The sequence below is a fragment of the Botryllus schlosseri genome, chromosome 13 (genome assembly GCF_051294905.1).
Source record: "Botryllus schlosseri isolate E-star chromosome 13, Bs_hap1, whole genome shotgun sequence".
Classification (NCBI taxonomy): Eukaryota; Metazoa; Chordata; class Ascidiacea; order Stolidobranchia; family Styelidae; genus Botryllus; species Botryllus schlosseri.
Window position 1 is genome coordinate 1459949 of NC_137248.1, and position 25302 is coordinate 1485250.

General features: G+C 38.6%; 2 protein-coding genes across 2 annotated transcripts in view; one reads left to right on the top strand and one right to left on the bottom strand.

Moving 5' to 3' along the window:
• The window catches only part of LOC145454808 (solute carrier family 15 member 2-like), a 383011-nt gene that overhangs the window by 75367 nt on the left and 282342 nt on the right, over positions 1-25302 (bottom strand). The gene's annotated exons all lie outside the window — the stretch shown is intronic.
• The window catches only part of LOC145454802 (2-oxoadipate dehydrogenase complex component E1-like), a 31145-nt gene that overhangs the window by 743 nt on the left and 5100 nt on the right, over positions 1-25302 (top strand). Inside the window, exons 2-15 of the mRNA XM_080332786.1 lie at positions 389-547; positions 1272-1390; positions 2656-2852; positions 3273-3467; positions 4237-4389; positions 5230-5365; positions 16227-16367; positions 17050-17152; positions 17890-18028; positions 18812-19048; positions 19627-19747; positions 22995-23134; positions 23942-24098; positions 24786-24908. Of these exons, the coding sequence (XP_080188912.1) occupies positions 389-547; positions 1272-1390; positions 2656-2852; positions 3273-3467; positions 4237-4389; positions 5230-5365; positions 16227-16367; positions 17050-17152; positions 17890-18028; positions 18812-19048; positions 19627-19747; positions 22995-23134; positions 23942-24098; positions 24786-24908 (2120 nt within the window). The remainder of the gene's footprint in view (positions 1-388; positions 548-1271; positions 1391-2655; positions 2853-3272; positions 3468-4236; positions 4390-5229; positions 5366-16226; positions 16368-17049; positions 17153-17889; positions 18029-18811; positions 19049-19626; positions 19748-22994; positions 23135-23941; positions 24099-24785; positions 24909-25302) is intronic.

The window sequence follows — 25302 nt, forward strand, 5'->3', positions numbered from 1 at the left end:
GTGACCCCAATTTTTTAGCCAACATAATCATTTTACCAATTATTCCACTGCTAACTCAAGTGTTTATGTTTTCGACTACTGTACTTGTATTTGAGCAGTATTTTTAAGCCAAACTACCAAGTTTTATGATTTAGATTTCGAATAGAAGAAATTAGTTTTGAGATAAGTTCGCACTACTTTACTGAGTGAAATTTTCATTAGAACCATGTAACCAAGTATCACGGTAACTGAACATTTTTTGATGATTCTACCCATTTGCAATAGTGTCATTAATCATTTTGCGTTAGTCACGATGATACAACATGCGATTACAATAATAGCGACCAAATTTTAACAGCAGAAGAGTGACATAGTCTCTTTGTATCAACTCAAATTTGCGTTATCTCAGGACCACTCGCGTACCTGAGACGTCAACGGCAGTTGATTGCCGACAATTTGCGACAAGCTCAGCAAAGGTGGATAAAGGTCGATTCATTTGCGGACTGGAGCTGGCTGCTTTCAATCATGCGGAAGATCAAGGCGTCGCAAGGCTCATTGAAGCTTACAGGTTTCATTGTGATGATTTTTTCATGTGGTTTCAATCTGAATTGGACGACTAAATAATGAATAGATGTAGATAAATATAGATAATTCTAGTTGTGTAATTAGACTATTTCAAACGGAATGCTGTGGAACTATCATTCTAATTGTAATATAACTTGGAATAATCTGTGTAGCTATAATTTTAATTGTAATCTATTTTCAAAAAATCTTGCTATAATTCTAATTGTTATCTAATTGGGAAAAATCTGATTAGCTATAATTTTAATTGTAATCCAATTTCGAAAAATCTGTAGCTATAAGTGTGATCTTAAGCTAATTTGGAAAAATATGTGTAGCTATAATTCTTTTCCTTGTCTAATTTGAGTAACACAGTGTAGCTATAATTCTGACTTTAATCTAGTTTGGAAATCCATACGTTTTCTAGTTGTCAAAGTCTGCATGGTACCAATACTCAAGTAGAAACACGAGTGTAAACCTTAAATTTTGTATTTCCATGTAATTTGGAATTTGTCTGAATTAAGCAGTTATTGTCTAATCCAGATAAAAGCGTGTAACTATCATTCTTATTCTTACTAATTTGAAAAATTGTAAAATATCCTAGTGGTTTCCACATTTTTCCTGCATTCAATTTGTGCTCATTTTATGAATTGAATCACTATCATCACTTCGGGAATACGGCCTGACTGCATAATATTGATGCCTTATAAAGGTAGCATATTTTTATTCAGAGTATACGGTCACAGGAAGGCAAACATCAACTCGCTGCAGGAAATCGAAGCGGAGTGTCCCGAATTGAATCCAAGCAATTATGGCTTGTCTCGTGATACAGAGATTACTTTACCGGGTGGTGAGTTCATAAAACATACCTTGATTAATATATTCACATTGAAATAAACTTGAATATTTTAGCTTACACTTGTAGGACTAGCCTAATCCTCACCTATATTAACACATTAACCAATTTCATACTGAAGTCCTGTACCTCTGAGCAGGGTTCTAACCAATTCACAAGGCCTCGAGTCAATTCGAGTCATCTTCCATTCACCACCTAGTCGAGTCAGGCTTCAGAGGTTCGAGTCCAAGTCATTGTGTCATCATCATCTTCAACTCACTTATATACAATAGGGGTATTCAAAAATGACTTTTTTTCTCAAATCATACTGGCTACTTGATAATATTGTTAGGTTACCTAATTTAAGCCTACACACAAAATTTGGTACAATTCCAGCCAGTAACCGCTTTGCTACAGGAGAAGAAAGTTTCACTTTATTATATAAAAATAAATAAAAAAAAACTTGTAAATTTTCTGTTCACCCCATGAAAGTGTTGCGTTGTCTATAGAAACGATGTTCACCAAATAGGATAAATTCCAACCAGTGGAAGCGGAGTTATTGTCGTCGAAAAATTTGGATTATGAATAAAATAGTATTTACGGTTACCAATTCTTTAATTATTTATTATAGTGGTGCTCACCGTAAATACTATTTTGTTCAAATCAATGTTATTTATTTTTGTATAATAAATGAAGCTTTCTTCTGTAGCAATGCAGCTACTGGCTGGAATTGAGCCAAATTGGTGTGTAGGCTTAAATTAGGTAACCTAACAATTTTAGCAAGTAGCCAGTACGATTTGAGAAAAACAGTCATCTTAGAATACCCCTAATATACAACTATGTTCAGAGTTGAGGTGGCATTGAATGCTTCACGTTCATAATATAATAATTTTGTTCAGTTAACACAGTTTCTAGCCCTGTTTTACAAATACCAGTACCGTACTGATAGACGAGATACCAATACTGTTGTAACTAATTATTGTTCAAAGTGACAATGTAATGCCCGTTTTAGCTGCCAGAATCTCGAGTCATATGACTTGGAGTACGAGTTGAGTCAATACACAAATTGCCTCAAGTTTTTTTCCTACACTTACGGTAATGACTCGAGTCAGGTCGAGTCACCAAAAAATCGCGACTGGAGTCATTTACAGCCTTGTCTTTGAGAGCCTTAAAATATAAATTATCCCTGAAAATCACTGCCCTTAATGCTACAATTTGAAATCTGACCAAATACGGGTACATTGCTGTGAAAATCCTGATTATTCGATACCTTTTGACAGACGGTCAGCCTGTCGCGGTTTCAAAATTAGTTGAAATCTTGGAGAAGGTATTTTGCGGCACGATATCGGTTGAGAGCGGTCATTTAGAGACAGCCTCGGAAAGGGAGTTTTTAAGCCAAGCTTTTATGGACGAAAAGATGTCGTTACCTACGGATGACAAACGAAGAGAGATGGCAAAGCTTATGATACAGTCGGAGGTTGGTTGATGAACAAAATATCATTTCAGCATTCTAGGTAATTAATTATTTTTATTTTTTATGACTTCAATCAGGGTTGTAACCAAGTAACTAGGTTCCGAGTCACAAGTTAATCTCACTTTTATAGTTTTGACTCGAGTCAAATCGAGTCGTTTTCAATTCACCACTGAGTCAAGTCCGAGTCAGTGAGCAGAGGGTCGAGTCGAGTCATATTGTCGTGACTCAAGTCCAAGGCATTGTGTTCACGGCTCAGTTTTGAGTTCAATGCGGTTCTACCCACTTATTTCAACTCTAATCTAGTGATGTAGAATGGTTCGCCTTCATAATATCGTAATATTTCTCAGTCCTAACTCGAGTCGTTACAGCAAACCATTTTTCAGAAATTCCTGGCAAGGCTTTGATTGAATCTGATTTTTACAGGCTTTCGATCACTTTGCTCACACAAAATTCAAGACCGTGAAGCGTTATAGCGGGGAAGGAGCTGAATCTGCCGCTGTATTCTCCGAAGAAATCTTCAGAGCCGCTACATTATCAAATATCGACGATGTCATCATCGGGATGCCACACCGCGGAAGACAGAATCTTCTAGCTATGCAACTAAAGCTGCAGCCTGAGGTAAATAGGGAGTAGCTATCAGGAGAGCCCGATAATATCGAGTCAATGTCATTCGTTGACAGAAACATCGGTATCGGCCATTAGAGGTTGAAATGATCGGCAATCTTCATGCCACAATATGGTGGTAGGAAGTACTGCTAAGCTGGGAATGTATTGATATTTTTCTCACATTTTACAGGTGTCCAGATACAGCTTTTCTAGTTTATTTTATCTCCAAGCGTACCTGTAAATCTGTTTGAATATATCCTCTGGACAGAGTTCAACGTCCAGAAAATTTTCAACTATTCCAAATTAAAAGATCTTCATGGAGATGAAGAACTTACTTCAATGTACAATTGAAAAGTATATTCATATTGAAATGAGCCCAAATATTTTCGGCTGACACTCATCAGGGGTAATCATCAGCAACTAGTAGAGAATCGGAAAGGACATTGTAGATCAACAAACGTATTACCAAATCCAAATTAAAATTTGAATTAGAATTAGTGAATTTGCAAAAACTTTTAAATGGATATAAATTTCGGATAACAAAGAAATGCAAGAAAGTTCATGTAAAATCAAAATCCATTCTCATTAGCGTGGCCCGTTTCGCATGATACAGCTCTCATATTTTTAGGTAAACTGGAAATGAGGTTGAAGTTAAAATGAGAATATTTCACAGATTAATTTTATCGGTAGCGCCTTGAGAATTCTACATCTGTATGGCTCTAGATTAGATTAATTAGAGATGAATTGAAAAAATCACTATTTCCGCAAATTCTCTTCTCAGATCATATTCCGAAAGATGAAGGGGCTCTCGGAGTTTCCAGACCACGTGCCTGCCACCGGGGACGTACTGTCCCACCTCACTTCCTCTTGCGACCTCCAATTCGACGGTCCAAAGGTCCATGTTACGATGTTGCCGTGCCCGTCGCATTTAGAGGTTGGCTAATCTTACTCACTTTACTGATATTGCATGTTTCTCTGATCTATGTAGGCCAGGGTTGTCCAAAAATAACTTTGTTTCTCATGAACACGTCAAGATAAATTGTTTTTTTTTTTCCTTTTTGAGAGACGGATATTTGGGTTGGGAGAGGGTTAGGGTCAAAGTTTGGGTTAGGGTATCCCAAGATTACGGTTGTAGGATATTAGGGTTGAAGGAGGGGGTATTAGGGTTGGGGGAGGGGAATATTAGGCTTGGGAGAGGGTATATTAGGGTTTGGGTGGGGATATTAGGGTTGGTGGAGAGGGATATTAGGGTTGGGGAGGGGGGATGCTAGGGTTGGAGGAGGGGGACATTAGGGTTGGGATACCCTAACCCCAACTTTGACGCTAACTCACCTCCAACCCTGATATCCCCCACCCCAACACTAATCATGGGATACCCTAACCCGCCTCCAACCCTAATATCACCTCCCCTGACCATAATATCGCCCCTCTCCAACCCTAATATCCCCCTCTACCCAACCCGAGTACCCCCCACCCTAATATCCCCTCCCCCAACCTTAATCCTAATGCGAAAAAAAAAAATATATTGACATTTAGAAAGTATGATGTGGTCATGAGAAACATTTATTGGTGATCATGGTGAACCTTTTTCGATGTCTGCCTACTATTGAAGAAGTGCCAAAATTGTCAGGTTGGCTTAAAAAACGCTGTACACCAAATTTGGATTGATTCCAGCCTGTAGAAGCGAAGTTATTGATATTCAACATTTCTGATTTTAAATAACAGTATTTATAGCGGCTAGTTCTGTAATTAGTGATTAAACTACCTCAAACAGGCGATCAATGCTGTGGCGATGGGAAAGTGTTTTGCGAGACAGAAATCCCTGTCAAAGACTAAAATTGAAGGCCAGGATGCCACGAACAAAGCCCTGTGCTTTCTGATGCACGGAGATGCAGCCATTGCTGGTCAAGGTAGGATATACCCAAAAAGTGACATGCAATACGTCAGGGTAACTAACGGACGGCAGTTTGAATATGGAGCTTTTTCAATTTTGTATCCAGACCTTATCTGCATGGTTGTAACCATTAACCAAGTCAAACATACTTTAATAGTTTGACTCGAATCAAGTCGAGTCAGTTTCAATTCATAGCCGAGTCAATTCCGAGTCGGGGAGCAGGGGTTCGCGTCCAAGTCGTTGCGTTTACTGTTTGATTCGAGTCCAAGTCATTGCCAGCCCCAACTCTGGCCTCGAGTCATGTGACTCGATCTACTCATACGCAATGACTCAAATACTAGTAGAGTCGATACACGAAATGACTTGCGTCGAGTCATTTTCCGTATTCAAAAAATGACCCGATTCATCACAACCCGGCTTATCTGTTTCAGTTTGATTTTTGAAACAAAACCAAATCCGTTATCGTTAATTTGCAAAAACACAATGCCAACAAATGCAAATCCTCCGACTAGCTGTAGCTAACACAACATCAAATACATTTGCTCATTGCTTTTTCTAATGCCGGATTATGTATATAGTTATACCGTATTACATTTGTGAATTACATCTGTAAATTATTTCATCAGAGTTTTAACGGACTCAAGGCAATTTTAAACTTTCGAGACTGGGCCTGTGCTCTTGATCATAAATGGCTACCTACCTTGTTTTACTGCGAGTTTTCTACCGATATGAAACTATAAATTTCATTGAGTCTGACTACGGGGACAAAATTACACCTCTGAAAGAACTAATCTGATGATAATGATCTACGAAACACACCTTAACGATTCTCACTGCATGCTTCTCCAAATTGACTTGCTGCAAATCATTTCAGACGTATACAAGCGTATCATTTTTATTGCCAAGTACAGTTAAATTTCAAAAGCAACAATGATAAACTAGCCACCATCAGTAGTATGGCAGTGTCAGTGATCTCGGGGATGTGTTACACCAGCTCCGCACAGATTTATAATGTTTACCCAATTTCTGTCACAAGCAATCAAATAGCTGCTTCAAAAATGTCATTAGCAGATATTATGTTCTCTGTAACTCATAACATAATAATTTGTGGAATAATTCATCACGTTGAACATAATCGATTTTTCACTAACTGACTGAAAAGGTCAAAGTATTGGGCTAGATTTAACAATACACCTAAAGTTTTAAAAGTGGGTTACACATTTACGCTACATGTCAATGTTGTCACTAGGGCTGCTCGAAGCCTAATACGCGATTTACAATCGAATTTGTCAGTTACACGGTTTTTCACAGCCTTAGTTATCAGGAAGCGATGTCCCGGGAATACATAACAAAATCAGTATAACCTCACACACATACAGTAAAATATACGTTCAAATCTGCTATCACAATACTTGTTTGAGAGCCATAGCCAAAAGGATGACACTCGTAAATTTCGATACGCTGACAATTGCTGACCCAGAAGTGCTGGTCATTTCGACAGTTGTCATGCCGATTGCTTCCGTTTTGGCGCCGGCCTTCTGAGTTGTTTCTTGCCCCATATTTTTTGTTGTTTCAGTTGTAACGGCTCCTGATGGCATTTTTGTTGTTTCTTCCTCCGGTTCGACTGTTACGAAATAGGGATGAGTTTCTTATTTGATTTTGTATGGGGATCATTGCATATTTTTCAATCGGGTCAAATCAAGGCACTTGATTTTTAGACGTCAGTTGAGTCGAGTCAAGTTAGTCGATATTTGAAGGTGACTCGAAACTAGGGCTGTTATTTATCGACGAGAATTATAGTTTCGGTACTATTTTCCACCGTGCAAGCCTTGAGACCTTAATTGGCCGTAGCATTAGTTAATGTACAAAGCTACGAACGGTACTGGAAATAACACATTTCCAAAGTCCTGACCATCCCACTACGTTGTCACAAAGTGCAATGAAATCGGTATGGTCGAAAAAACACCGAAGTATCTTTCATGTGATGGATAACTAGCATATTCCTTCGGCAAGAAAGGTACCTATTGGAACTTTGACATCTTCTAATCTGTTATGACGTCATAGTGAGTGATACTCGTCTCAAAGCATAATACGTGGTTCAGTATCGAATCACTCAGGTACTCGATTTTTAGAGGTGACTCGAGTCAAGTCATGACTAGAGTCATCCCTAAGCTGATCGATTGCCTTGTGCCTTGAAATTGACTCGAAAATTTCACTGTGAGTCAATCCACATTTCTGAAACATCAAGTTATTTTTGCGTAGCGACTCGAGTTAACTCATCTGAAAAAGCTGACTCGAGTCAAATCACGACCAGAGTTATCCCAACACCGATCGATTACTGGAGGACTTGAAATTGACTCGAAAATTTTCGCTTCGAGTCACGAGTCAATCCACATTTCTGAAACTTCAAGTCATATTTGCGAAGCGACTCGAGTCAAGTCACATGGAAAAGTTGACTCATGACTCGACTCTATGTTCTGACCCGCAACAGTATTGATCAGACTTGAAAAAGTACTGGATTTTCAAAATGCGCTACTACAACTGGAACTATTCACTATTCAAAATTCAAGCCTGCAACTAACTAGATGATTTGAAAAATATGTGAAAAGGGCGTTCAATCTTCACGTACCTTGAACTGTTGTCGTCGATGGCTCTTTCATCCACTGGCAAATGAAGTATTTGTATTCCAGGCACCCCACATTGTCCCACGTTCCATCGCTCTTCATTTGGATGCAGGAATTGTTGCCTTGTGTCGGCGACCTTTCTGGCGCCCAGTTCGTGTAGTTTTTAGTAAGTGAAGAGCTGGAATTGAAAATTGCGTGCGATCATGGTACATTTCCTCCACATCCTAATTTCCTGGGACTCAGCGGTTGTTGGGTTGTTCAAATAGAAATTTTTTTTTCGGATTTCGCGTATTCATTGATTATCTTTTTAGGTTGCCTGCTGCGCACCGAATTTGGCTCGATCCCAACTGGTAGATTATTATTATAAGATAATTTTAAATAAAAAATTGAAAAGATTACTGTCAACACCATGAAATCGTTAAATTGTCCAAAAGAATGATGCTTCACAATTTTTGTTCACTTCCAACCGGTAGAAGCGAAGTGATTGCAGTTGAAGATTTTGAATTCGCAAATATAATTTGGACGGTGGGTAGTCCATAATTATGAATGAAAAGCTTGAATAGATTCGCTTCTACGGGTTAGAATTGCGTCAAATATGTTTCACATCGTTTTTGTATACAGAATTTGAAAATTTCAAGCATTTTTCTTCTGTTGTCACATGCAATCTCGGCGTTACAAAGCGCTTTTCTTACTTTCCGTTGTTTCTGCTGATGTAATATTCAACGCGTTGCTTGTGAGTCGAAAGAAAAGTCTGTAATCCGTCAGACGTTATTGTGACCAACTGACCTGTGCAGGAAAATAGTGTTACGAGACTAATCGTCAACAATCATCTCTCGTCCAGACTTGCACAAACTATTGGGTTTCAAAAATCGCGACTATAACTAGAACTACTCATTTCTCAAAAGCATCGACTGCAACTAGAGCTAGAACTACTAATCAAAACACAATAACTAGATTCGATTGAGAAGCAACTCTTTAATTTTTATGTGACCGAAATCGGCACGGCTTTCCATGTGAACATCAGTACAAGTTTGAAATGTGAGGGGTTTTGACTACCAACCCCACCCCCACCCCCCCCCCTGGCTACGCCACTGTTGCTAGTGACTCTGATGACTCTGAGCGAGCAATGGCCACAAGAACATCACACCAGGGTTGTAACCAAGTCGCAAGGTTCCGAGTCCAAGTCAGCTAGTAGAGGGTCGAGTTCGTAGTATATGACTCGAGTTCGAGTCCAAGTTATTATGTTCACTGTTCAGTGTCCAGTTTTCAGTGCAATCCGGTTCAATCCATTTTTCTCAACTCTGCTCGAGTGATATAGAAGGGCTTACATTCTATTATATTAATATCGTAATTTTCCTCAGTCTTGTCAGTTTCTGGCCTTATTTCCAAGTACCAGGACTGATAGACGAAATACCAATCATGCGGTGACTTTACTATTCTTCGAAGTTGCAATGAAATGGCTGTCTTGGCCGTCCTAGTCTCGAGTCACATGACTTGGTTCGAGTCACGCACAACGCATTTGAAAAATTGATTCGAGTCAGTCGAGTCACCAAAATATCGCGATTCGAGTCATTACAACCCTGCACCGCACAACAGAACACAGGTATCACGATTTATGCCGACCGAAGACACATGTTTTTAGTTGTTCTACAACTAAACTAGAACTAGAACTACTCACTTTTCAATTCCTCAACTAGAACTACTCAAAAAAACAGTAAGATCGGTAGTTTGTACACATCAGCTCTTGTCGCATCAAATGTATCTAGACTCACCCATCAACCCTCCCCTCCCTGACTTGCAAATAGTGCTCCCGTCCGATCTTCTCAATTTTGTAGCAGAAAATCCCAACCAACCCCCGGACCAGGCGGTGACATTTCTCCACGCTGACAATGTTTGAAGATGAGGCAAAATTCAATTCGGACCATCGTTAAAGTACGATTTTCTGGTCTAGGGTACTATCTTATTCACTACAGCATGACCATCGCCAATTATTGTTCCCTTGGACATGCCAAAATGGATGTGTTGTCATAGTGTTCACTGTTCACGTTCAGTATCGAGTTCAAGTCAGGTTCAACTCACTTCTGTGAAACTCTTCGCTGATATCGAAGGCCTTGGAGTCATGATATACTCAATATTCTCACTCTATGTTTATTGAAACAGATCAAAGATAGTTCCGGGCCTATTTTTCAATTAATTATCGACCCTGATATAACAAGGCTGTAACCAAGTCACAAGGCTCCGAGTCACAAGTCAATATCACTTTTACAGTTTTGACTCGAGTCAAGTCGAGTCATTTTCAATTCACCACCGAGTCAAGTTCGAGTCCAGGTCATCAAGCAGAGGCAGTCATGGTATTATGAATCGAGTCCAAGTCATTGTGTCGACAGCTCAGTTTTTAGTTAAAGTCTTGTTAGACCCACTTTTAATGACTCTGTTTGGTGATATCGAATGGTTCACATTTTTAATATACTACTTTTCCTCACATTTAGCAGTTTCTGGTCGCATTTTCAAGTACCAGTACCAATAGACGAAATCCCAATAGTGTGGTTACTTCACTACTCTTCGAAATTACAACGAAATGTGGGTTTTGACCGTCTGAGTCTCGAGTCAATACACAATGAGTCAAGTCGTGTCATCAGAAAATCGTGATTTGAGTCGAGTCATTACAACCCTGCAATATACGAGATTTGAATACGTCATATAGAATGTGTCGAGTCATATGGGATGGTCGCATTGACTCTAGTACAAGTCGGGTCAACATACTAATCGACTCGAGTCATTTCATCATCTCTGTACTCCAAATGACTATCAGCCTTCGTTGAGTAATAGTACTCGTCGATACTTTGTTGCTGGACCTTGTACGTATTGAGAATTTACTACAAAAATGCTGACCTTGTCCCTTGCAGACGTAGGGGAGTTCCACCGAGCAGTTCTTTCTGCCAATTGTTCCATTGCGTATGTCGACAAATTTGCAGTCGCTTGGTGGTGAAGTAGAGTTTTCTTTCACCCAGAATTCGTTCCCTTGCGAGCTGTAGGGATGTAACATTGTATGTCATGGAAAATTGTGACACTTCTCTGTGGGCACCGGTTAAAGACTTGTACAAACTACTGGATTTTCAATATGCGCAACTAGAAATAAAATATCGCTTCTCACCAAATATGGCTAGATACCAACTGGTAGATGTGAAAGCACAGAAGCTTGAGAATTTTGAATTTATCATTGAAAAAGGTTTCGGATTTTACTGTCAGCCCCAATAAACCGTTGAGTTGTCTAAAAGAACGATGCTTAACAATTTTTCCTCACTTTCAACCGATAGAAGCGAAGTTGATGCCTAGTTGAATATTTTGGATTCGCAAAAATAGCCTGGATGATGGGTAATCCCAGAATTACGAATTAAAAACTCAAATAACTTCGCTTCTACGGGTTGGAATCGCGTCAAATTTGATTTTCCTCGTTTTTGTAGACAACGCAACAATTTCATGTGGTTGACAGTAAAATTTGAAAGCTGTTCTAAATTTTCGTATACTAAATTCAAAATTTTTAATCTCCTGTGCGTGTGCAGCGTTCTTTTAGGCAACCTAACAATTTAATCAGTGAATCCCTGGAGAAAGCATACCTTATTTTCCTTGCATTGGACATATTTCTGACCGTCTCATCATTAAAAAGTGCCAGATCAGCCTCGAACCGTATACAGAAGTTTGCGGCTTCGGTGTAATTTTGGCGGTAGTGGGGGTAAATGTAAATGTTGTCAGCATGCATCAAAACGCCACGCTGCCCTTCAAAATAGAATATTGCATTGACGCATACCTTTATGTAACAATTCTCCTTCCTAGCAATGTAAGACCTTGGTTTGTCAGGTCTCATGACAATAAATCAGATTAACGGCATTTCGCTCCAATTAGTCTAATTACGCAACTAGAATTATCTAGTTGCCAAATCTGGCTGGGTCTTGATACTTCATAGAGACTTAACACTGTTTAAAGCAGAGGTCTCAAACTCAAATGTGCACGTGGCCAATTTCCTACTTTTTATGGCTCCTCGGGCTGCAGCTCCAATGATAGGAGAATTCAATGTATTTCCAAGTAGGCCTTATTTGACGGGACCTTGCAGACTGACATTTCACACGTCTCGTAAAAATGTAAATTACTATTGTGAATTCACGCCTGGCATGAAAAAGATAACATTTTTAGATATGTTAAGAAAATTGTTGTTGTACTTGGCATAGTTGGTCAAAATAATTAGTTGTAGACACCATGCGAGAGAAAAAATAGGGGGACATCGTAAAAGCTATCGTGTTATAATTTTGCAGCTAGCGGACATTTGACGTGCCGCAATTATAGGTAGAATATTAGAAGTTTACAACGATTGATCTGATACCGAGCATTGGAGCAGTACAGCCAAAACCGGGTTTCGGGTATACGCCTGATAAATAGGCTATTGGTCACATCATTACCAAAGTCAAATTAAATCAGCGTTATTACCTTCGAATATTTGAACAGATCAATAAAAACTTGAATCTACTGATTACTGTGCCATAGCAATAGACGTGTTCAATCGCCGAAGAATCCATTTATGATACAGCTGTGAATTATAGGTTACGACCACTATATATTTGCCACATTTAATTGGCGATAATAACATGGATAGAGATACTCAAGATGACACAGGATGTAACCAACTATACATCAAGAGGGCAACATAATGCCAATTGTTGCCATGCCGAACTGCTTAGATATCTAAATAAGCTACGAAACTCAAGCTACGACATTTTGATATTTTACTATTTTCCATACCAGTTTGATAGTTTGTTGCGTCCGTGGTTATACCTAGTCACGGCGTTCCGCGTCACAAAGTTCCTTCTTTGATTGTACCCTTTGACGCGACTTAGCTAGAGTCATTTTTATTTTATCACCCATTAAGTCCGGGTGATTCTACAAAAGGTCGCGCCCAAGTCCAAATCACAATTTTCAGTAAAAATCATCAACAGGCCATGTTTAACCATAATAAACAAGTGATGTCACGTAATAGTTAGCCTGCTGCGTGGTAACTTTTGAAAGTTATGTAATACTGAAGTTTGATGAGTAGTTTCAGGCTTCTGGAGTACTTTTCGAGCGAATTTTAAGTTCTCAAATGAAAAAAAAATTGGTAGTTAAATATTGTCGAATACTTCGAAATCCAAAATGCCGTCGCGGGCCGCACAAAATGGTCTCGCGGGCCGCGTGTTTGAGACCTCTGGTTTAAAGCATACATCACATAAAATCAGTTACACTGGATTTCTTTTGTTGGACTGATTGATTGAAATATCACTTGAGATGATAGAAATCTAATGTGTGGGTCATTGGGTACATACAGTAGGGTTGTTCAAAAATAACTTTTTTGTCAAGTTTTTCCGGCTAATTGGTAAAATTGTGTGGTTGGTTAAAAAACGCTTCATGTCAAATTTTGCTGAATTCCAACCTGCAGAAGCATAGCTGTGAGTGTTGAAAATTTTGGAATTATTATAAAAATGGAAAAATAATTTTTCAAATTTTTCTGGCTACCCCATGAAATTGTTAATATGTATAAAAAGAAGCGATGCGTTGCAAGTTTATCTCGATTCCAACCCGTAGAAGCACAGCTATCGGACCAGAAAATTTTGGATTTGAAAAAAATTGTATTTGCGGTGGGTAATTCTATAATTAATAATGATTTGATGGGCAGTGTTTTTTCAGCCAACCTATCAATTTTATCAAGTAGCCAGTGAAATTTTGAGTAAAAGGTTATTTTTGAACAGTCCTACTACTCAACAATTTCATCTGCACATAGAGACTATGTAGTCCATACCTGCCAATGTGACACAATGTGCGTTATCAATTCACTAATATTGCATACACAAAAATTGGTAAACGTGATACGTAATTATATAATTATCAACTCACCTTCAACCGAGCTGGTTATGCCGCAAAGCAAAATGGCGACCGAAATTGTGATCCACATTGTGTTTCTTTTTCGCAATTTACGCAACAAATTATTTATGAGCAAAGAGAAACTCGATCTGTGCGTTTAAGAGGATAAGTTATTTCTGGAACCAATAATAATACAGTTCTTAGATCCTCTCTGCTGAGACTCTAGAACCAAATGCATTTAAGATTAAATGGAAGTACAATAATCAACTGTCTCAGATGATTGAAAAATTTCCAGCACTGGCCAATGCAGTCTGCTTGATCAACCAGCAATAATGACTTGACTTTTAGCGTTCCAGTAAGATATGTCGAGCGTTGTGTCACAACCTTGCAATTTCGTAACTATCTGTCAATTGGAGAAGTCTACGTTTTATAATGATGAACGATGTGTTAATTATCATAGAAAAAATGTTATTCTAATAAATCTGTGTACTAGTTGCTGACGATAATCCCTGAGTGTCAACCGACAATATACGGGTTTATTTCAATATGAATGTACTATTCAATAGTATATTGAAGCTCTTTACCTCCAAGAAGATCTACAGAAGCTCTCTTCCTATATCTCCACATACTTTTTTATGCGGTTATTAGTACAATTTCTCTCGTGGAAGTGGAAATAGTTGCTCGAGTAAGCAGTGCTAGTAGCCAATTTTTACTTGAGGGCTCTGTAAAAGTACTTCCGAACGCTTATGGGTATTAGTGATTTCCATGCAATACAAATGAAGTAGAAATGGAGATAGTTTGTGGAGACTGCTCTCAGTAATTCGTGAAATAAGCTATACTTACTTGCAGACTTGTGCAACTAGGTAATTCTAATCAGATCTTATTATCTATGTCATCTGCCATCGGTTCAACGGATTAGTTAATTATAGTGTTGGTAATCTAATTCCAATGATTCTGCTCTAAATTTAATTCGAACCTAATTTCTGGTTCCCCTGAACATGCTACAGGAGAGCTGTATAGTGCGAAATTAATGAACTCTGATTTTTGTTATATTCCATTACATATTCAAGCTTTTTCAAATTCACCAATTCTAATCTAACTTAGATGAAACTGTAGCTATAATTCTGATGGTCTGTCTTGCCTTATGAAATGCATCATAACTACGCTGCGATTAGGATTAGCGCAAAGTTCATATTATACAGACGTTGTGCAATTTAAACTTTCTGCAAGATCAACCTGTTCTGTCTGGTAAACACCGAAGAAATTAGTCGGACATGTGATGCCGTACGATTTTATCCTCAGCACATTTACCTCATTTCCTGTCGCACTGACTCTTTTGACATGTGAAACGAGATTCATGGAATTACCACGCTGTCAGGCGATGACATGGAACATCTTTTTCGACATTAGGCGACGGTTTCACGAAAGATCCTGTCCTGTGTCATAGACTTTCACAAAGCTTATGAATATTGAATCACGCTGTTGTTGGAAACGCAGGAAGCGGTCGTTATGCTTCCCCGTTAGATTGCAGGGATGCAGTAATCCATCGTGCCGTAACAAGATGTACAAATATGGTGTTTATGTAAGATAACATCTCGTCTGCTGACGGATAGTAGGAGAGCGTAAGATAATGGATTTGTTTCGTGGTGATCTCAATTTTACGGATTACAATGATAATTAAGAAATTAAGTCACTGGCGTAATGTAGGAATTCGATTGTCTGATGTGATGCAATCACTATTAGTAATAGTTATTAGGAAATATTACAACACTTCAGATATACACATACACATATCAATGTACTGGAAGAACTTCTTGGAGGTACAGAACTTCAATATACCTTGGCTAAAATATATTCATATTGAAATAAACTTGAATATTTGAGGGGAAAATTTAACTGTGACATTTTGGTCCATGGACTTATAAGCATGAAGGCTGTTCGAAAATGACTTCTTTTTTTCAAATTTTACGGGTTAGTTGATGAAATTGCTAGGTTGCCTAAAAAGAAACGCTGCACACCAATTATAACTCAATTCCAACCTATAGAAGCATTGCTATATAAGAAAAAAGTTTTGTATTTATTTAATAAAAGTAAATTTCTAAATTTTACTGGCTACCCCATTATATTGTGTCAGCCGAAAATATTCAGATTCGGGTATTCAATTGTATAATAAGGTTCTGTACCTCCAAGAAGCTCTTGAGCTGAAAATGATTCACAATTATATAATTTCATCATCCTTATTTTGTGAAATCGCAAACAAAATCACTTGAGTTAGTTTAATGCATTATTTTTCATGTTAATCATCCAGCAGTCTGCTGATGTATGCGTGATTTAATGTTTATCATATTTCCATCTGCTCGTATTCAGGTATTGTTGCCGAATGTTTCAATATGAGCAACCTGCCGCATTTTGCCGTGGGCGGGACGGTTCACCTGATCGTCAACAACCAGCTGGGATTCACCACGCCTTGGTTCAGGGCACGGTCATCTCGCTACACCAGTGACATTGGTAAAGCATATTTCTTGTTTCTCGATTTTTAGTGTCATCTAATTTCATTTTTGCAGATTCAATAATTGTGATCTAACTTAGAAAAAAAACTGTGGCTGTAATTTTAATTAAAAAACTGTGTCGCTATAATCCTGATTCTAGGTTAAGCTGGAAAAAACTGCATGACTCTAATCTTACTTTTAATCTAATTGGTAAAACCTTTGTGGCTGTGATTCTATTTCTAATCGAATTTTGTAAATAACTGTGTCGCTGTAATTCTAATCTAATTTGGAGAAAATCTTGCTACATTTGTAATTTTAACATAATTTGGAAAAATCTGTATAGCTGTAATTCTAATTTTATCTAATTTGAAAAAAACTGTAGCTATAATTCTATTTCTAATCTGATTTCGAAAAAATGTGTAGCTGTAATTCTAATTCTTATCAAACTTCGAAAAAAATGTTGCTTTGATTGTAATTCTAATCTAATTCGGAAACGACTGTGTCGGCATATCTTAGTTCTAATTCTAACCTGAGCTGGAAAAAACTGTAGCTTTAATTCTAATTCTTATCTAAACTGATAAAATGTGGAAAATGTGGAGCTTTAATTCTAATTCTGTGTTACTGCATAGCCATCATCCTAATGTCTAAAAGCTGAAAAAATTCTATTTCTTCAATTCTGATATGTTGTCTGAAATTTTCAGCAAAATCCGTCGGATGCCCGGTGCTTCATGTCAATGGGTATTATCCAGAGGACGTAGCTCGGGCAGCCAGGATCGCTTTGAAGTACCGAAACACATTTCGAAGGTGAGTTACTTTCGTATATACCAGACAGGGTTGTAGTGACTATGACTCGAGTTGCGATTTTTTGGTGACTCGACGTCACTTAGTCAATTTTCAAATGCGTAAAATTACTCGAGTCAATTTTTGTATTGACTCGACTCGTACTCGAGACTAGGATGGCCAAGACTAACATTTCATTGTAGCTTCGAAGAATAGTAAAATTACCTCATTACTGGTATTCCGTCCATCAGTCCTGATACTTGAAATAGGGTCAAAAACTGTTTAAGATTGAGGAAAATTACGGTATTATGAACGCAAGCCATTCTATGTCACTTGAACAGAGTTGAAAAAGTGGATTGAACTGAAAACTGAACAGTTAACATAATATCTTCGACTTGGACTCAGACTTGACTCAGTGGTGAATTGAAAATGACTCGTCTTGACTCGAGTCTAAACTGCAAAAATTGAGATTAACTTGTGACTCGGAACCTTGTGACTCGTTACAACCCTGACCCTGATACCAGAATTACTCACCCAGTGCGCCGTGGCCGCAGGAGCATTTTGAGGTGGGCCATAGAGCATTGTGGTTTATTATCAATTATCAACTTCCTATGGAAGTATACGGCTACCGACTATGTTAAAAATAATAAACTAAATACAGAAACATCAAATCAAACAGATGTGACTAATGAGAAGGAACGTCCTAATATATTCCTTTTTCTCAGGGTCGAATTGATTTGTCATGTTTTGTTCTGTCACAGAGACGTGGTGGTTGACATGAACTGTTATCGTAAATGGGGGCATAACGAAATGGACGACCCGTCTTTTACACAACCGTTGATGTATCGAAATATCGAATCGCGCCCATCACCTCCGGAATCGTACGCGTCTCATCTTGTGGTGAGTAGCTATCACTGGAGCCTTACTGGTTATTATCAGTTCGTTATCGGCCATTAGAGGTAAAATACAGGGTTGTAATTACTCGAGGCATGACTCGACTCGTAGCGATTTTTTGATGACTCGACTTGACTCGTGTAATATTTTTCAAATGCGTGAAATGACTCGACTGTACTCGAGGCATTGTGCATGACTCGAAACATGTCATATGACTCGAGACTAGGACGGCCAATACGGACATTGCATTGTAACTTCGAAGAATAGTATATCGCCACATGATTGGTATTTCGTCTATCAGTCCTGATACTAGGTAAATAGAGCCAGAAACCGTTAAAACTGAGGAAAATTACGATATTATGAATGCAAACGATTCTATATCACTTGAACAGAGTTGAAAAAAGTGGATTGAACTGAAAACTAAACTATGAATATAATGACTTGACTCAAAACACTATGACTCGGACTCAACCCTCCACTAGCTGACTTGGACTCGGACTTGTTTCGATGGTGAATTGAAAATGACTCGACTTGACTTGCTTGTGACTTGGTTACAACCCTGTTATGCGAAGCTCTGCATTACATGTTCCAGATGTTGTGATATGACTGATAGAGGTTTCCAGACTCCCAGAACAGTGAATAGTATCGAAACTATAATTTGCATTGATAAGTCAACTTTAGTGGCAAAAAGCGTCCGATCACTAGAATACCATATTTCTCTGGCTCTAGCTATCTGCTTTCTTGCTCTGGTCCGCGGAATTCTCTCATTTTTTCTCTCTCTCTTTTAAGAGCTCCGGGATCTTATCTCCCGATGAAGTAGCTCGCTGGAAATCCGATGTCCAAGACAGCCTGAACCGGCACTTGAAAAACGCGGAGTCCTTCCAGCCCGCCCCTAACTATCTGGACGGGCATTGGTCCGGTATGAAGTTGCCTTCCGTGTCTGAAATTTCGTCGTGGGACACAGGGTACCCGGCAGAAAATCTCAACTATATCGCTATCAAGTCGGTGGAAGTTCCTGAAAGCCATGTAAGCCCATTTTCGACCCATTTTAACATCTAATCAGTAGGCCTACATTAAACAACACATATTTACTAGGGTTGTTCAAATGTAACTTTTTTTCTGGATTATGGGGATTCAATCATTAAATTGTTTGGTCGCCTATAAAAAATGCTGCGCCCCAAATTGGCCTCGATTCTACTTCGATGTGAACGTACAGGAGTTTGAACATTTTGAATTTATTATAAAAAATAAAATTTTGCAAATTTTGCCTTCAACCCCGTGAAATTGTTGAGTTGCCCACAAAAAAAACGATGCAAAACAAATTTGACGCGATTCCAACCCGTAGAAGCAAAGTTATTTGAGTTTTTCATTCATATTTCCGGGATTACCCACAGTTCGGGTTATTTTTGCGAATCCAAAATTTTCAACTGCAATAACTTCGCTTCTACCGGTTTGTCAAGTATCGTTCTTTTAGACAACTTAATAATATAATAGGTTGACAGTAAAATCTGAATTTTTTTTTTAATACTTTTTCAATTTAAAGTTGAAAATAAACCGTCTGAAGTAGGCCTACATGAGTAATTTATTTCCAATTATTTCCGCAGATCATGCATTCGCGACTCGAGAAAATGTATGCCGACGCAAGAAGAGAGAAAATAACAACTCGCGTTCCGGTAGACTGGGCGACTGCGGAAGCTGTCTCCTTTGGTTCTCTCCTGCAACAAGGTAGAACTGGGTCTTTGTGACAGTCTCAGTTTCGATCACCAAACTGTGTGATTTGTTTGACGCGTTTTTAGGCAACCTAGTATTTTCGTGGGGTTCTTGGGTGAAATTTATAATTTTTGGTAACTCCAGTCTTGACACACATTTCTGACCGTTATGTTTTGATATTAGCGGTAATCAATTATGCATGTTAAAGTATGTTTGCGGCCAATTGGGGAGATATCATGTTATTCAGTTTCGCGAAATCACTCCTTAACCTGATCGATACGGTTGTCTCGGTCGTGAGACCGACGCAATTGTTCACTAACACGCCTCCTTTGATCTAAGATATCTGGCGTTGTACCGGTCATAGACGGTTACAGTCTTTTTGTAATGATAACTCTTATCAATACACGTGCATCAAGCTATATATCATATACACGAGCAGCGTATAACCTGTTCAAATGCTGGTTGAATACAGAAAAACGAATTTTGCGCGTGTCGACAAGACCAGACATGCAAAGTCTTCCTGAACACGCTTCACCTAATCGGAGATATAATGCGTTATAATGGTCTTATGATGTTGCAGTACTGTGCTGTGGATGGCTTCTATCGACACACATGCACCCAGCAATTTATAAGCTATTTTATGATCATAAAGCCTGTTCAAAGTGCAGGTTCTATACGGCAAAACATTACGCGGCTAACGATGTCGGCAGGCATGATTGAATTTTCACAAATGCCTTTCCGACATAGCAACATATTTGCTTTTATGAGAGTTTTGGGCACTTGCAAATTATACGAATAGATAGCCGCAATTCAAAAGAATTCATTACTATCAATCTATTGGACACTGGCGTAGCAAAAAATTGCCAACGTGACTAGTGAGGCCGTACAAATGAGCCCGCAGACTATGCCATAATTTAGCTGACTAGTGTATATAATAACGTGCCATAAACAGCTATATCATAAGTTCTGAATGTCATACACTATAGCTGTTCCCGCCAATGATATATGCCGATCATATTGACGTCAATAAATTGCACGTGGTGATGTGTATTGCCTTTCATATTGATATGAAAGAAAACATCACTGTACTGCGTAGAAACGACGCCCGCGTGTCACCTATGTGAATGTGAGACAATATACCCTGTATTATGATTGTCTTTCGAATTGGCAGATTTGCTAGATGTCTAATGCCATGGATAACAATACTTTATTAGTTATTATTGATCACAAAAATAATAGCTTAGTGACTGTGAAGTGGCTGCCGCGTTGTGTAATCGACACACGGTGTGAGTCATCTTACGCAAACCGCAACACGCACGCTCAAATCGCATGTACTTCTGAGTTCATTACTAGAGAACTACATAAGGTAAACACGTCACTCAGGACTCTTTCGAGAGATGATATAGCTGAGAATTCTGTCAAGCGATCACTATAACGTAATAAGGATTAGAAATGGCGTCACGGCCAAATGAATACAAGTTTTCTCTTTTCTCAGATGAGAAATCGAGAACACTCGGGATGATTACACTATGATATCCCGGCACAGGCGCCGTCAAATTAGCTCAGTTGGTTGCGCATTGAAACGCAGATTCTGGCGATGCTTTAGGCATTGGTTCAAGTACCGGCGTTCGAATTTTATGATCATTTTTGTGAATCCACTCAAATTTTTGCATAAAGGCCCGCCATTCAGTAAAGGTTAACCAGTATGGCATAGCAATTGCTAATCAGAAGGGCGATTAGTAAGGACAGACACTTTCTACTCGAGAATGTAGGAGTGTATCTTTCATTGTGCTACAACAAAATTTAATTATTTCCACCATAATATGTAATGTAACTACTGGAATTCTTCATACGGTCAGATTTCGTTTAAATAACGTTTTTTCATGTCAAAATTTGTCAGTTTTTGAGTCAAAAAAGTTTTTCCAGGCCAAACTACTTCGTAAACACAGACATTTCTAGCCACAAATGAAGATAAGTTTTACAATTCTTACATTATGTGGGAAAACACCTAATTTGCATACGTTCTGTCAAAATTGAGTTTTTCAAGGTAAAAAAATGTCAAAATTTTGATTTTTTAGGTCAAAATCTTTCTTTACTGCAATGATCATCACCCCTTGACTGGATTCCTTCTTTTCGAACTATCCTTCTCCATTTTAATATTTCCAAAGGGCTTCTCTTGGAAGTAGGTTAAAGCGTCCCTCATTTAGCCTGCGCTAAGCCCTGAAAAAGGTCGTCGTATTCATCGGGGCAGAATATCGTTCCTTCGTGATTACAACAAGCAGGGCGTATTCAGACAAAATAGAGGCGGTATAGGATAATATACAAGATATAAGCTATCATATTTCATAAGATTTGTTTGACAAACGCTGCCTACTTCCGCATTGTCGATGTAATTAACCATGGATGCCAAACGCATTTCCACACAGATCCTGTTGCACACGGGAGGATAATTATACTGTGGCAGCCACCCGCAGTTCAATTATAGTTTCAAGCTTCCAACGAATTGGGATAATAACCTCTGCGGCCGGAAAATCTGCTTTTCTATTCTCAGAATCGTCGCCTGTAACAACGTTACGCTACAAGCCTATTATTTTAAGTGCAGGGCGGGTACTGTATCTAACAATCACAATGTGGACGACTAGTACAAACTTCACATCAAGCCAACAAATTTCAATTATTTCTACCATAATGCGTGATGTGATGTAACTACTGGGAATTCTTCATAGGTCCAGATTTCGTTAAAATGAAGTCTTCTCGTGTAAAAATTTGTCTGTTTGTAAAGTCAGAAAAGTTTTTTCAGGCCAAACTACTTCGTAATGACAGACGGTTACAACCAGAAGATGAAGATAAGCAGTACAATTCTAACATTCTGTACGTAAATACCTAATTTGCATACATGAGGTCAAATTTTGTCAAATTTAAGTTTTATAGGGTCAAAATTTTGATTTTTTAGGTCCAAATCTTCCGTTTTTAGGTAAAAAATCGCCCTGCTAATCAGCATGCACGTAAATTACATTGTCTCTAAACAGTGTAGAACACGCAAGAGCTGTTGTAGACACGATTGTTCAGGCCAGCGAATATACTGTGCTCACCAGGTTGCATAATTCTATTCTAGTTTGTTTAAACGTGCCGAAGTCCCTCATGCCAAAGCGTGGCATCGTGGCTGTCGTTTTTCATTTCTCAAATTTCGGCCGACCTAATCAAATATTTATCATCTTCAAACTGCGTCGGCACCATGCGAGCATCTCCATTGTTTTTTCAGGCTATGACATCAGAATTTGCGGGCAGGACGTCGGCCGCGGCACGTTCAGTCAGCGACACGTTTCTGTCACTTGCCAGGACTCTGAAAAGTCCTACATTCCTCTGAACCACCTCTCCGATAACCAGACTGCACAGATTGAGGTGCAGTTAGTATTTGAACTAGGAAATTCCGGTTGAACATAGATTACAAACATAAGTGGTACGTAACATGATTCGTCAACTTTTTTGGGGCACTCAAAGGTTTCAGAGTACTTTGCAGTATTCATTGAATTGGCTATGTTTTTGAAGACTTCGGTCGTTTTTTTAGGCATAATCGGTCAACTTTTTAAAATTTGGAAATTTGAAATGTACGAAGTAGTTTTGGGACGAGTTTATGGGTGAAATTGTTGTAAGAACGGCGTTAAGTAGCCGCCGTATCATCGCAAGTGAATGTATTTTCAAGTATTCTACCTATTTGCAGGGTTGTAACCAAGTCACAAGTCAATCTCACTTTTATCGTTTTGACTCGAGTCAAGTCGAGTCATTCAGAATTCACCATTGAGTCAAGTCCAAGTCAATGAGTTCACAGTTGAATTTTGAGTTTAACCTACTTTTTTCAACTCTGCGCGAGTAATATAGAATGTCTCACATTGATAATATCGTAATTTTCCTCACTCTGAGCAGTTTCTGTCCCTATTTTCCGAGTATCAAGACTGATAGACGCAATACTAATCACGTGGTGACCTAACCATTCTTCAAAGTTACAACGAAATGTCTGACTTGGCCGTCCTAATCTCGAGTCATATGACTTGGTTCGAGTCATGCACAGTGACTCGCGTACAAGTCGAGTCAATACAAAAATAGACTCGAGTCGAGTCATATTACGCATTGGAAAAAATGACTCGAGTCAAGTCGAGTCACCAAAAAATTGTGACTCGATTCATGAAGTTCCAGCTTTTATCTATTCAGGTCGTTAACTCGTTACTGACAGAAGAAGCCGTCCTCGGATTCGAGTACGGAGTCAGCGTGGAAAATCCAAATAGACTCGTGATTTGGGAAGCTCAATTCGGAGATTTCTTCAACGGCGCTCAAATCATTATCGATACTTTCCTGGCTTCTGGAGAAGGTGTGTGTAATTTATTAGTAGGCCTACTTCAAATATCTTATTCACTATATCAGGGGTGTCGAACAGCCAGGCGATTTCATCAGCCCCTCCAAACAGTTCTTAGTAGATGATGAAATTCTTGTATTACCAATCACATTTATAAGAGTTGAGATTTTTGTTAGGATAACTGTCGTACAAATAATCCCTTGAAACAGAAAATGTTGGACACATCCAAATGCGATATTGTTACGAGCCCACGAAAGTGTTTTGTTTTCACTCTAGTCAGCATTAGTGACAAGTCAGCAAATTACGAGAAAATTCATACCAAGTTCTGAGCTACCTGGAGAACGGATCAAAACTTGATTTTTCACGGGGGCAAAAACACAAATACAAAACCGTTGTTTGTATGTATGTTACATAGACAATATGATGCTTACACAAATATATATCCGATCAACCAATCATTGTTTTTTTGCCACTTCCATTGTTTGTGAGTCTAGTGTTGGCAGAATAGAACTCCTATTATCCGTAATATTACATATTATGTATAGGCTTGACCGGTCATTTGACTGGTCCGACCCGCAAGCGATCAAAAGGTTTCGATCAGGCCTTAAATGAGCTTGACACCCTCTGCAACTACATCTTCTATATTTGAATGACAACGTGTCATGTTCAACAAGGTCCACATTATGAGAATTCCGATTTCAGCCAAGTGGCTTTTGCAAAGTGGCCTGGTCCTCCTCTTACCTCATGGATATGACGGTATGGGTCCAGAACACTCGTCTTGTCGTATCGAACGCTTTTTACAAATGACGGACAGCAAGGAGAACGGTGAGATTGCGTTTTATAATAGGCCTACTTGTGACAGCTCACAACCATTATGTCTCAGAGAATAACAATCAAAGAATTTCCCATCGTAAATGCTATTTTTTCAAATCCGAAATTTTGTACTCCAACAACATTGCTGCCACTGGTTGGAATTCAGTCACATTTCTCTTGTATCAATTCTGACAACTTAATTTCATGGGGTTGTCAGTGAAATTTTTGAAAGCTTCAAAAGTTTCTTCCACAGGTTGGAATTGAGACGAATTTGGTGTGTAGCGATTTATAAGCCAACCTAACGATTTTATCGAATACCCAGTAGAATTTGAAGAACAAAAAAGTAATTTTGGACAGCCCTACTGACCAGCAACCATTAGTATTTATGTGAAATATCATGTTAACA